This window comes from Bubalus kerabau, chromosome 4, assembly GCF_029407905.1.
Source record: "Bubalus kerabau isolate K-KA32 ecotype Philippines breed swamp buffalo chromosome 4, PCC_UOA_SB_1v2, whole genome shotgun sequence".
Classification (NCBI taxonomy): domain Eukaryota; kingdom Metazoa; phylum Chordata; class Mammalia; order Artiodactyla; family Bovidae; genus Bubalus; species Bubalus kerabau.
Genome location: NC_073627.1, coordinates 76348327 through 76360900, shown reverse-complemented (window position 1 = coordinate 76360900; position 12574 = coordinate 76348327). Strand labels below are relative to the sequence as shown.

The 12574-nt window shown below is 37.3% G+C and overlaps 1 protein-coding gene across 2 annotated transcripts in view; it reads right to left on the bottom strand.

Moving 5' to 3' along the window:
- Positions 1-485: 485 nt before the first annotated feature.
- Positions 486-12574, bottom strand: part of PBK (PDZ binding kinase) — a 32658-nt gene continuing 20569 nt past the window's right edge. The window contains exons 5-8 of one of the 2 annotated variants that reach the window (XM_055577800.1): positions 12127-12296; positions 10031-10160; positions 2098-2280; positions 486-1493 (exon numbers count right to left, since the gene is read on the bottom strand). In XM_055577800.1, coding sequence (XP_055433775.1) covers positions 1291-1493; positions 2098-2280; positions 10031-10160; positions 12127-12296 — 686 coding nt within the window. In that variant the 3' untranslated portion in view covers positions 486-1290. The remainder of the gene's footprint in view (positions 1494-2097; positions 2281-10030; positions 10161-12126; positions 12297-12574) is intronic. The other variant, XM_055577801.1, reaches the window with a different exon arrangement.

Sequence of the window (12574 nt, the reverse complement as noted above, 5' to 3'; positions counted from 1 at the left end):
TTTTGTTTTAAAATTTCTGCTCATTTATTTGCTATTGGAAAGGAATCTTAGTTTTTCCTAGATTCTTAGCTCACCAATTTTTCAGCCTTTTCTCATGTAGCATTTGAGACTATAACATAAGCACAACTTCAGCAGCATGCTTTTTATATATAATTTTCCATTCACTTTCTTGACACTTTAATGATCTTTTAACAGAAGATAAGCCATTAATGATCTGTATAGTATTGCTTGGTACAATCTCATACTAAAAGGAACCTTCTGTTGAATTCCAGAATTGTTTAAAGCTCAGAGTGCAGTGGTTCTTAATCTAAGATCCCCCACATCATGGTAATTTTTATCCTAGATGTATCAGTAGATTCACAAGCACAATTCAGTACTTGAAAAATCCCAGGGAGATGTGGCTCACCGATAGAAAATAAGGATTCAAATCACTCTCATTTTACAGATTAACAAAATAAGGCCAAGAAAGAGGGAAAAACTTGCTAACTTTCATTCAGTAAGTTTAATGACAACACTCACACTCAAAAAGTTTAATGACAAGACTCAATACAATGGAGTACAAAATAGGATAACACACCTTCGGGTAACTGACATGTCCTTTATTCTATGTTGTCCTATTAGAGTTTTATTTACACCAATACTGTGATATGCTTTAGATCAGTAAATAAAAATATTAAAGATACCAGTACAGAATATTCATTCAACAAATTAAAGCAAAAACCAAAGCTCTGGAACAAGACAAGCCTTAACCAAAAATGTTTGGATATACCCAGGGAACTCCTCTTGTGAGCCATATCCCAGGTCTCTGGTCTCAGTGACCCTATTTAATAAGCACATCAACCAAGAATGGCCAGCAAAAGGTTTTAAGAGGTAAGGAAATGTAGACTTATTTTGTAATACACAAAGTGCTCATTTCAGTAGATCCATTAAGAGAGAACATCTGAGAAAGATCATCAATAAAACTCACTCTGCCCAAATTGTTAGACATAAGTTTTTACAGCACTATTTTAAATCTATATAAACAAGTTCAAATTTTTTAGTAGTTTCTTAAACTTTATAGAAAACCCTCTACAATTTCTAATGCTAATTAACATAAGCATACATGAACTACCTTTATAATAGAAACAGTTGTTCAAATGTTAATAAGGTGCTATCTGTGGTCCTAAAATAGGCCACTTCCATCTAATAATTATGGATCATCATAATAAGTACATAAATGTATCATGGTAAACAGAACAGCTATATACATGAGCCATACTTGAGGCTCCAGCAGTCATGGGTATGAGTTGATCACAGGACATCCACTTCTAAAGCCTCAACAATGCGCGCAGCAGAAGGACGGTCTTTAGGATCTTCATTAGTGCATACGGAGAAGAGCTCAATTACTTTCTGGTATGTTTCATCCAGTTCCTCCATATTAACAGGTGGCCTAGTTCCCAAAGCTGCATAGTATGCGTCATCATCAAAATCACTTTCATCAAAAGTTTTATCTGCTTATGAAGGAGTTAGAAACAATTAAAATCAATTAATTTAAAATTAAAAATTTAAATCATGGAAAAGTTTAGCAACTGCTCAAACTCACTGTCCTGAAGTAAGAATTCATCATCCAATATGCTTTTCATTTTACACAGGCAGTTTCTTCAACTGTCCTGCCATGGTGTATATCAATTATTGTCAGGGATTTAAAGCCCCAAGCCCCTTACTAGGGTAGCTTTCCAATCATTTTCTCAGGCAAGAGGAGTTTTTAAGGTAATTTCTTGCTCCTCTGGATTTTCTCAATTTATCTCCCTGTTCTCAATCTACATCTCATTTGTATGAGATTAAACCAGTGTCTGACCTGCAACCCCAAGAACTATAGCCCACCAGGCTCCTCTGTTCATGGAATTCTCCAGGTAAGAACACTGGAGTGGGTAGCCATTCCCTTCTTAAAGTTTAAGAAGATCCCAGAGGATCTTCCCTGGAGGGGAAGAACCTAGGTATCCCACATTGCAGGCAGATTCTTTACCATCTGAGCTACCAGGGAAGCCCCAATTTATAAATTATTCTTTAGTTCAAACTGAAGAGATTTGGATTTATGTTAAAAGTAAGTAGTTATACCTTCATCATCATCATCATCATCATCTGGAAGATTAATGTGTGGAATAGATAAAGTCATCATTTCCCAGAGAGTAAGACCAAAAGCAAATATGTCTGCTTTGTCAGTAATAATACCATCCTCCTCCAGAGCTTCCTTAGGTTTCCAAGGCTCAGTGCCAATGTAACAGGCCTCAGGGTCAGTCACTGAAACACGTAAGATACAGGCAAACTGATCAAAAGGGCAAGCACCAGAAACCACTAAGAAAGCCAAACAACCCAAAGAAAAATGGGCAAGTTATTTAACAGGTAGTTTAAAGGTTAATAAATACAGCCAGTAAACATGAAAATACATTCAATCTCATAAAAACAGATTTTCTCTATCAGATTGTTAAATATTCAAAAAGTTAGTCCGTAGGCAAGGGTGTAGAGAAACAATTCTCTTCAGATCACATCAGTCGCTCAGTCGTGTCCCGACTCTTTTCGGCCCCATGAATCGCAGCACGCCAGGCCTCCCTATCCATCACTAACTCCCAGAGTTCACTGAGACGTCCATTGAGTCCGTGATGCCATTCAGCCATCTCATTCTCTGTCGTCCCCTTCTCCTCCTGCCCCCAATCCCTCCCAGGATCAGAGTCTTTTCCAATGAGTCAACTCTACGCATGAGGTGGCCAAAGTATTGGAGTTTCAGCTTTAGCATCATTCCTTCCAAAGAAATCCCAGGGCTGATCTCCTTCAGAATGGACTGGTTGGACCTCCTTGCAGTCCAAGGGACTCTCAAGCGTCTTCTCCAACACCACAGTTCAAAAGCATCAATTCTTCAGCGCTCAGCCTTCTTCACAGTCCAACTCTCACTTCCATACATGACCACAGGAAAAACCATAGCCTTGACTAGACGAACCTTTGTTGGCAAAGCAATTCTCTTAGAAAATGGTATAAACGTAGACAGACTTGAGCCAGACTGCCTCACCTGGGTTCAAAGACCTGTGCAAGCTCTGTGACCCTGAGCAGATCACCTAGCAGATCACCAAATCTGTGCCTCCATTTCTTCCTTTTTCAAACTACACTGTCTTTCAGCTTGAGAGCTGACCACTTCCCTGCATCTAGGATTGCTAGATCAGGGAAGAGGGGACAGGTGGAATTACACAGAGGCTCTTAAAGCTTCTCTGCCCAGGAATGACACAGGTCCACTCGTGTTTCCGTTTAAATGTTAGAGGCAACACCTTAATTTTCATGAGAAGGTCAGCTTTCTAGCTGAAACTGGGATTAGATTGAATCACTAGATCAATCTGGGAAGAATTAACATCTTAACAGTATTGTCAATCCATAATCATGATCTCTCACTTAACATCTTAATGCTCTCAATGAAGTTTTATGGTGTTCAATAAAAAAGGTCAGACTTTTGGTTCGACTTATTCTTCAATTATTTTATCCTTTTTGGTGTAGCAGCCCCCTTCCTCTCATTTATCCCTGGGGGATACATTCCTGGATCCCCAGTGGATGCCTGAAACTAAGGACAGTATCAAACCATATATATATTTTTTTTTCCCCCTATACATGCACATCTTTAATAAAGTTTAATTTATAAATTAGGCACTATAAGAGTAACAACAAAGATAACATAATAAAATAGAAGAATTACAATATACTATCATAAAAGTTATGAGAAGGTAGTCACTCTCAAAATTATCTTACTGTGTAAATGTGTGCCTTCTTCTTAACCATGCACTTACCACACACTATGGCCATAACTTTTAAGGTTTGAGGTGTAACAGCAAAACTAGTATGAATATTTTTTCTACTTCAAAATTTCACAGATAGAAGTTGCAGTAGATCTCAGCAAACTCAGCATCCAATTTTTTTTTCTTTCCTTATTAAGTCTAGAGCTTTCACCTTTTCACTTAAAGGAAGCACTTCATGGCTTTTCTTTGGCGCATCTGAATTGCCAGCATCACTATCCACTTTGGCAACATTATTAAGTAAAATAAGGGTTACCTGAACTTAAGCACTGCCATACCGGCAACAGTCATCTGATAACCAAGGTGGCTGCTGAGGGACCTTCCATCTAGATTAGGAATCTTTAAAGGGTAAGGACTGTGTCCTTTTTTCCTGTATATCGTTCCTAGCACAGTGCCTGACTATACATAGTATTAAAAATATTTGGTAAATAATCAACCCAGAAATTACCATCATTAACATACGGACTTTTCATCAGGAAAAGACTGAAGGCAAAAGGACAAGGGGGCAGCAGGGGATGAGATGGATAGATAGCACCACCGACTCAGTGGACATGAATTTGAGCAAACTCCAGGAGATAATGAAGGACAGAGGAGCCTGGTGTGCTGCAGTCCATGGGGGAGCAGAGTCAGACACGACTTATCGACTGAACAACAATAGCAGTATATCCTTTCGACTTAGCAGCAGCAGCAGCAGCAGCAGCAGTGTATCTCTTAATTCCCTATCCTTTTCTTGTTACTTCCCTCTCCCCACTAGTAATCACCAGTTTGTTCTCCATATCTATTTCTTTTTTGTGATAGTCACTTGTTCATTTTTTACATTTCACAAGTGTGTGCTCAGTTGCTCAGTCCTGTGGACTCTCTGACCCCATGGACTGTAGCCCGCCAATCTACAGGCAAGAATACTGGAATGGGTTGCCATTTCCTTCTTCAGGGGATCTTCCTAACCCAGGGATTGAACTTGTGTCTTTTGTGTCTCCTGCACTGGCAGGTGGATTCTTTACAACTGAGTCACTGGGGAAGATTCCACATATAAGTGATATAACACTTTATTAAGAAAGCCAAATCAAATTTTTAATTTAACTTTTTATTTATTGACAGTAAATGCCATCACATTTACCTTCAAGGAAGCACAAACACAGGGTCCATGGCTGTACAGGCCTGATGCTGCCTGGCAGTGAAAATCTAAGGTGTCAGCATTTTTACTGGGACTGTTGCTGTTTTTAGTATGCTTTGTTTTCAAGCTTGCATGGCTTTTGATTCTTCTGTTACAACTCTTCTGTAAGCCTCTCTCTTTCTCTCTCCCTCTCTCTCTAAGTCACTTCAGTCGTGTCTGACTCTGCGACCCCATAGACAGCAGCCCACCAGGCTCCGCCAAGAACACTGGAGTGGGGTGCCATTGCCTTCTCCGTCTGTAAGCCTAGTCCTAGCTTTTGACTTTTGCAGAAATTAATGTAACAGATTAATATAAAAAATACCCATACTGCCCAATTATTTTTTTGTAATGTATTCTTGGGAATGGAATGACAGGACTGAAGGGCATAAGCATTTTTAAGGGTTGTTTTTTCAGAGAAAATACATGTATCTAAACTGCCCTCTGAAAAGGCTACACACTGGTAATTACTGTTGGCTATTCCTCACCATCTACATACACAGAAGGACTGCCTTCTAGACACACAGAAGGACCACACTTACTGGCCTGTCGTGTTTTTGGGTGAAGACATTTGACTAGTTCAGGGCAGTGACTTGTGAAGAAGTGACTTCTGTCACTTCTGAACTGGAGCATTTAATTGTCAGGGCAAGACTTTCTAGGGTGGCACTGTACAACAGAACTTTGGTGATGATAAAAATGTTCTTTATCTCAGTATGGTAGTCACTAACCACACATAGCTACTGAGCACTTGAAATGTGGCTAAGGTGGCTGAGAAAATGAATTTAAAGAATTTTTAATATATTAATTAATTTAAATAGCCATACATAGCTAGTGGCTACTATAGTAGGCAGGCTTCCTGGTACCTCAGTAGTAAAGAATCTGCCTGCAGTGCAGGAGACGTGGGTTCAATTCCTGGTTCAGGAAGATCCCCTGGAGAAGGAAATGGTAACCCACTCCAGTATTCTCACCAGGGAAATCCCATGGAGAGAGGAGCCTGGCAGGCTACAGTCCATAGGGTCACAAAGAGTTGGACACGACTGAGTGACTAAACAACCAAAAAAACTGCAGTGGACAGTGCGGCTCTAGAGCTTTCTCACCGTCCACACAATGGTGGGCACAACGATGGCAGTATTCCATACAACAGACACCCTAGCATGTTAGGTCCTAATGTGAGAAAGACATGGAGTGGAACACAGGCCTAGTAGACATGCAGCTTGAAAAATAAGCCTTGCCTGTTTTAAGGTACTGAGGTTTTTGAGGGTTTATGTTACCATAGCAAAACTGATCTTAACCTGAATGATAAATTACAACTTCTATGCAGTGCATGCGAGTATGTTAGCCTATACTCTTGTTCATACTAGAATGGGGAAATTTTTCAATGACTTTTTTAGTAGTCATGACTTCTTTTAAAAAGTGGTTTCTACCTCTCGTGTCCTCCTTAAGCCCAACATTATCTTTACCAACAATTTTTTCTGTTACTTTTTAAAAAATCTTCAATCTACAGAGATTAGAGTGTGAGAACAGAAAACAACTTTCTCTAAAATAAACAGATACCATCATTTACTAATTCAACTACTCTTTTCCACTAATATAAAAATGTCACCTTTATCATATAACAAATTTCATACATTTGGGAACTATCTTTTGACTCTTATGTTGAAATTTTCTGTCTAGTTTGGCATTAGTGTCACTGCTTTAATTACTACAGTTTCATAATCTTACCATCTCGTCAAGAAAATTCCTACTCAGCACTTTTTCACAGGATTTTCCTGGCTGTGTTTGAACATGTATCCTCAAGGATAATCTCTACATTCTCTTTGACATGTTCTAAAATAACATAGATCATACTGGGATATTGCAAAATTTTTAGGTCTTTAATTCATTTCTGCTTTTTTCTTTTATGGTTTCATTTTTTTTTTCTAATTTCAGCTGAAAACTCAATTTCATAAAGGTTAAATGACAGTGTTTTCCTTTGAATGCTTTTGGACCATATCAAATAGGTTTTGATTTCTCTTACATTCTCATTATTCTCTAAATAGTACGTAACTGGAATCTCACTACTTGTAGCTAAGAACTATTTACAAATATTTTAAATTCCTGAAAAAACTGAGTTTTTATTTCCAACTGTACATGAATTTATATATTTATAGCTCTGAAGATAATGAATGTTAGTTCAGTTCAGTCCCTCAGTAGTGTCCGACTCTTTGTGACCCCATGAATCACAGCACACCAGGCCTCCCTGTCCATCACCAACTCCTGGAATTCACTCAGACTCACGTCCATCGAGTCAGTGATGCCATCCAGCCATCTCATCCTCCGTCGTCCCCTTCTCCTCCTGCCCCCAATCCCTCCCAGCATCAGAGTCTTTTCCAATGAGTCAACTCTTCACATCAGGCGGCCAAAGTACTGGAGTTTCAACTTTAGCATCATTCCTTCCAAAGAAATCCCAGGGCTGATCTCCTTCAGAATGGACTGGTTGGATCTCCTTGCAGTCCAAGGGACTCTCAAGACTCTTCTCCCACCACAGTTCAAAAGCATCAATTCTTCGGCGCTCAGCCTTCTTCACAGTCCAGCTCTCACATCCGTACATGACCACAGGAAAAACCATAGCCTTGACTAGATGGACCTTTGTTAGTTAGCCTTTAGCCTATTCCTACTTTTGTAACTTGAGGTTTTCTTTTGTAACCTAACTAGTCAATTTTAATAAATATTCTAATGCATAGAAAATGAACTTACTATTTAGTCAGATCTGCTACATCTTAGTTTGTCTATTAGATCTATTAATGATTGAGACAATTATGCTAAAATCTTATTTTTATTCTTTTTGACAATTTCTCCTTTTATTTGCTAAAGTTATAACCTCGTACCAGTTATCTGGCCTAAGGGTTCATCCAGTTCTACCTTTATTGATTACAGACATTATTATGAAGTCAGTCTGTTTATCTTGGTGTTTTCCTTCAATTCAACTTGTAGACTTTAACTGGAAATTAAGATGTACGTAAGTTCTAAACAGTATTAGCCTCCCCTATACCTTGTATTTTGGAGATGGGAACAGCAATCCACTACAGTATTCTTGCCTGGAGAATCCCATGGACAGAGGAGACCGTCAGGCTATGGTCCATGGGGTCACAAAGAGTCGGACATGACTGAGCGACTAACACACACACACACACACCCGTTATATTTATATAAAGAGGCAAACTTAAATGTTATTTATTAAATAATATGTTGAAAGCAGTGGTTTTCTTTGAGGCTTCTGGATTTTGGCTCTGTTCCTCATCAAGAACATATCTTATTCCCTACAGTTTCTCCAGCAAGCGGTGCTAAGAAAGTTGTACAGCTCTATGTAAATCAATGAAGTTAGAACACACCCCCTCACCAACCACAAAACTCAAAATGCCTTAAAGACTTAACATAAGCCACCATAAAACTCTTAGAAAAGATCATAGGCAAAACGTTCTCTGACATAAATCATATCTATGTTTTCTTAGGTCAGTCTCCCAAGGTGATAAAAATAAAAATAAACAAATGGGACCTAATCAAAATTACAAGCTTTTCCACAGCAAAAATCATAAGCAAAATGAAAGACAACCCACAGGATGGAAGAAAATATTTGCAAACAATGCAACTCAAGGGATTGATTTCCAACACACACACACAGCTCATACAACTCAACAATAACAAAAACAAACCCAATAGAAAAATGATCAGAAGACCGAAAACAGACCGATATTTCTCCAAATCAATACAAGTGGCCAACAGGCACGTGGAAAGATGATCGACAGCACTATTAGAGAAATGAAAATCAAAGCTACAATGAGGTACCACCTTCACACGGGTCAGGGTGGCCATTATTAAAATGCCTACAAATAACAGATGCCAGAGAGGACGTGGAAAAAAGGGAACCCTCCTACACTTTTGGTGGGACTGTAAGATGGTATAGTCACTGTGGAAAACAGTATGGGGGTTTCTCAGGAAAACTAAAAATACGATCCCGTAATCCCAGTCCTGGGCATATATCCAGACCACAATAGAATTCAAAGAGACACATACACCACCATGCTCACAGCAGCACTGTTCACAACAGCCATGATACGGAAATAACCTAAATGACCACTGACAGACGAATGGATAAGACGACGTGGTACGTACATGCAATGGAATGCTACTCAGTCATAGAACAGAAAGAAATAATGCCATCTGTAGCAACATGGACGCAACTAGAGATCATCATGCTGAGTGAAGTAAGAGAAAAAGACAAATACCATATGATACCACTTATATGTGGAATCTAAAATATGAGACAAATGTACCTACCTATGAAACAGAATCACTGGTATAGAAGACACTAGTGGTTGCCAAGGGCGAGGGGGTCGGGGAAGGGATGGAGTGGGCCATTGGGGTTAGCAAATGTAAAATTTTATATATAGAATGGCTAAACAACAAGGTCCTATTGTACAGCAGAGAACTGTATTCAATATCCTTAGATAAACCATAATACAAAAGAATATTTTAAAAAAGAATGTAGTAAAAAAAAAAAGAAGAAAGACAGAACATATCTTAAATTCCCTGAGAAGAGAATGGTTAGTATTCACAATAAAAGAGAAGAATGAGGTAGGGTGGGCCAAGGGGCAAAACGCAGAAGACTGGCCTTAGTTAGTAATCCTCTTTCCTACTCCCATTCCACTTTCTTCTAGCAGTTTCCCAAATCTTGTCATTATGCTGATGCTAAATCAATTTCTTTATAAAACCTTATAAAATTTTTATTTTCTACTCCCAGATCCTTTACCACTTAAAAATCCCAATTCAGGTTAGAAACACTTCTCCACGTTTCCTCAATTAAAATATATACTAATGAGAAACCAAAAATTTATATTGTGTATGTGGCAAGGGAAGGGGCTGGAGGCTGAGTAGAACAGAGATAGAAAAGAAGGGATATTTTGTACTATACACTTTTTATTAATAGTTTTTGATTTTTGAAGAATGTGAACTTGTTATTTTTAAATATGTAATTAATAGAAACTTACAAACTGTACAGAAACCATTTAAAAATTAGAATTCTGCTTACCAGTCATATTTTCATCCAATGGAAGAGACACTCCTACATCACAGATTTTAATTGTTTCAAAATCGCCTTTAATAACAACATTTGAAGACTTTATATCTCCATGGAGCAGTTTCTTATCTTGGTGCAGATACTAAAATAGTGAAAAATTTAAAATATCTGAGCAAAAATACAAACTAATAAAAAAGTGTATAACTTTCAAACAAAACAACAACCTGAACTCCCTGCCTAACATACAGACTATCATTGTGTCTATCATTTCAAACTATTTGATGCTAGAGAAGGAACCATCCCACGCTATCTCGTAGTCTACCATACTGACCAGAAATCTGAAAGATTCTTTGGAAATTGATGTCTATGTATAGATAAGCCAACTTTTAATTTTCTAACCAACCTCACATACTTATACATCAAAGATGATACTGAAGATTTCAAAATATACTACAATTTTATAAAACGGACAATTATTTTAGAAATAATTTTGTAACCTTCACAATGACACAGTTATCTCAAACTGTGATAATTGCTGAGATTATCTGAATATTGCTGATTGCTGAGATTGCTGAAATTGCTGATTGCTGAGATAATGCTACACATACTTCACAAGGAAAAGAGGAAGCAGTAATGTAATCTAAGGCTATATTTTAACGCTTTCTTAGAAATGACAAGTAATAATATTCATCCATAATCAAAAACATCCTACAAAAGTTATTTTTTCATTCATCAGCATTTAGGCATCTACACTCTATGACCTGGGCCTGCAAAAGATGCAGAAACAATTCTTGGTATTGAACTTGGAACACTTACTGTGCTTATTTAAATATTGTTAACCATAAATTGAATATGCTCAAATATATTTATAATGTAATTTATTAATTCCATTATACATACACAATTAAAATAATTATTAAATGATTCAAATTATTAGCTTATCCAACCTATTTAAAATAGGTTTTTCTATAAAATATTAAAATATATATTTAAAAAATATATATATTTAGAAATAGTGCCTTTTTCCAGTTTTACATTTCATGAATCAACTTTATTTGAACTCAACATGCAATTATTGACATCACTACATTACATAATCTGTTTTTCTGAGTCATCCAACAATTTTATGGAGCCATGATTACTTAAGCTATTCAGGATACAGAATTTTTATCTCTAACAGTATGTGTAATTCAAAGATACAATAATTTATTTGTATAACCCTGAGAGGATTTTTTTCATTTGACTATAGATGTATATTCACAATGTCTAATAACATCCCACAAAGAAATCTTTGAAAGGCTTCTTTATAGCAACAGAGGGTTAGAATACACCCCCAGGAATAATGACTAAACAACAGTCCAATTAACGAAATCTAACGTGCAATCTCTATAAGCAAAACTTCCTGACTTGGATTATTTCAGGCCATGTGAAGGTGTGAAGGCCTCTAACAATACTTTGTTGATCAAAACAGTACACTCTTCAATATGAAAGATTCTATAAGGTTTAAGGCAACTCCCTCTCTTGGAAAAAAAAATTTCACCTTGTAACTAGGTATATTAGTATCTGTTCATCAATAAATGGATAGATAAAGAAAATGTGGGCTACACACACACACACACACACACACACACACAACGGAGTATTACTCAGCCATTAAAAAGAATGAAACAATGTCATTTCCAACAACACAGATGGACTTAGTCATACTAAGTCAGAAAGACAAATACCATATGATATCACTTATATGTGGAATATAAAATACTCAAATGAACTTATTTACAAAGCAGAAACAGACTCACAGTTATAGAGAACAGACTTGTGGTTGTTAAGAGGGAGGCTGGGTGAGAGAGGGAAAGATTGGGAGTTTGGGGTTACAAATGCAAACTACCATATATAGGATGGATATACAACAACGTCCTACTGTAAAGAACAGGGGATTATATTTAACATCCTGTGATAAATCCCAATGGAAAAGAATATGAAAAAGGAAACATATGTATAACTGAGTCACTTTGCTGTACAGCAGAAATTAAACACAACATTGTAAATAAAGTATTTCATTTTTTTAGGTTCCACAAAACTCATTCAAAACATAATAGCATAGTTACCTTTAACCCTCTTGCCATGTTCAAAGCAACTTTTAAAATTATGGCTGCTGGAAAAGGATCTCGGCTATCTTTATTTCGTTCTTCTATTAAGTCATTCAGAGACTTTTCACCTCCATACTCCATAGCAAGACACAGACTGCCATCGCTAGCTTTAGTGAAAGCACGGTAACCTTAAAGAAAACACGTCATTTTCTTACTGGCGTAGGGAAGAACAAAAGTATTTAATTCTTTTACAATAATGTGACTGAAAACAGATCTGGATCAACACTGTCAAATATAAAATGAAACAGCTAGTGCTTACAAAACTTGTTTAGTAGATCTAATTTTAAATGCCTTCAGTGTTGGCCAACAGTATCACAAACTGCAATGTTTCTATACTCTGCTGCTGCTGCCAAGTCGCTTCAGTCATGTCCGACTCTGTGCGACCCCATAGATGGCAGCCCACCAC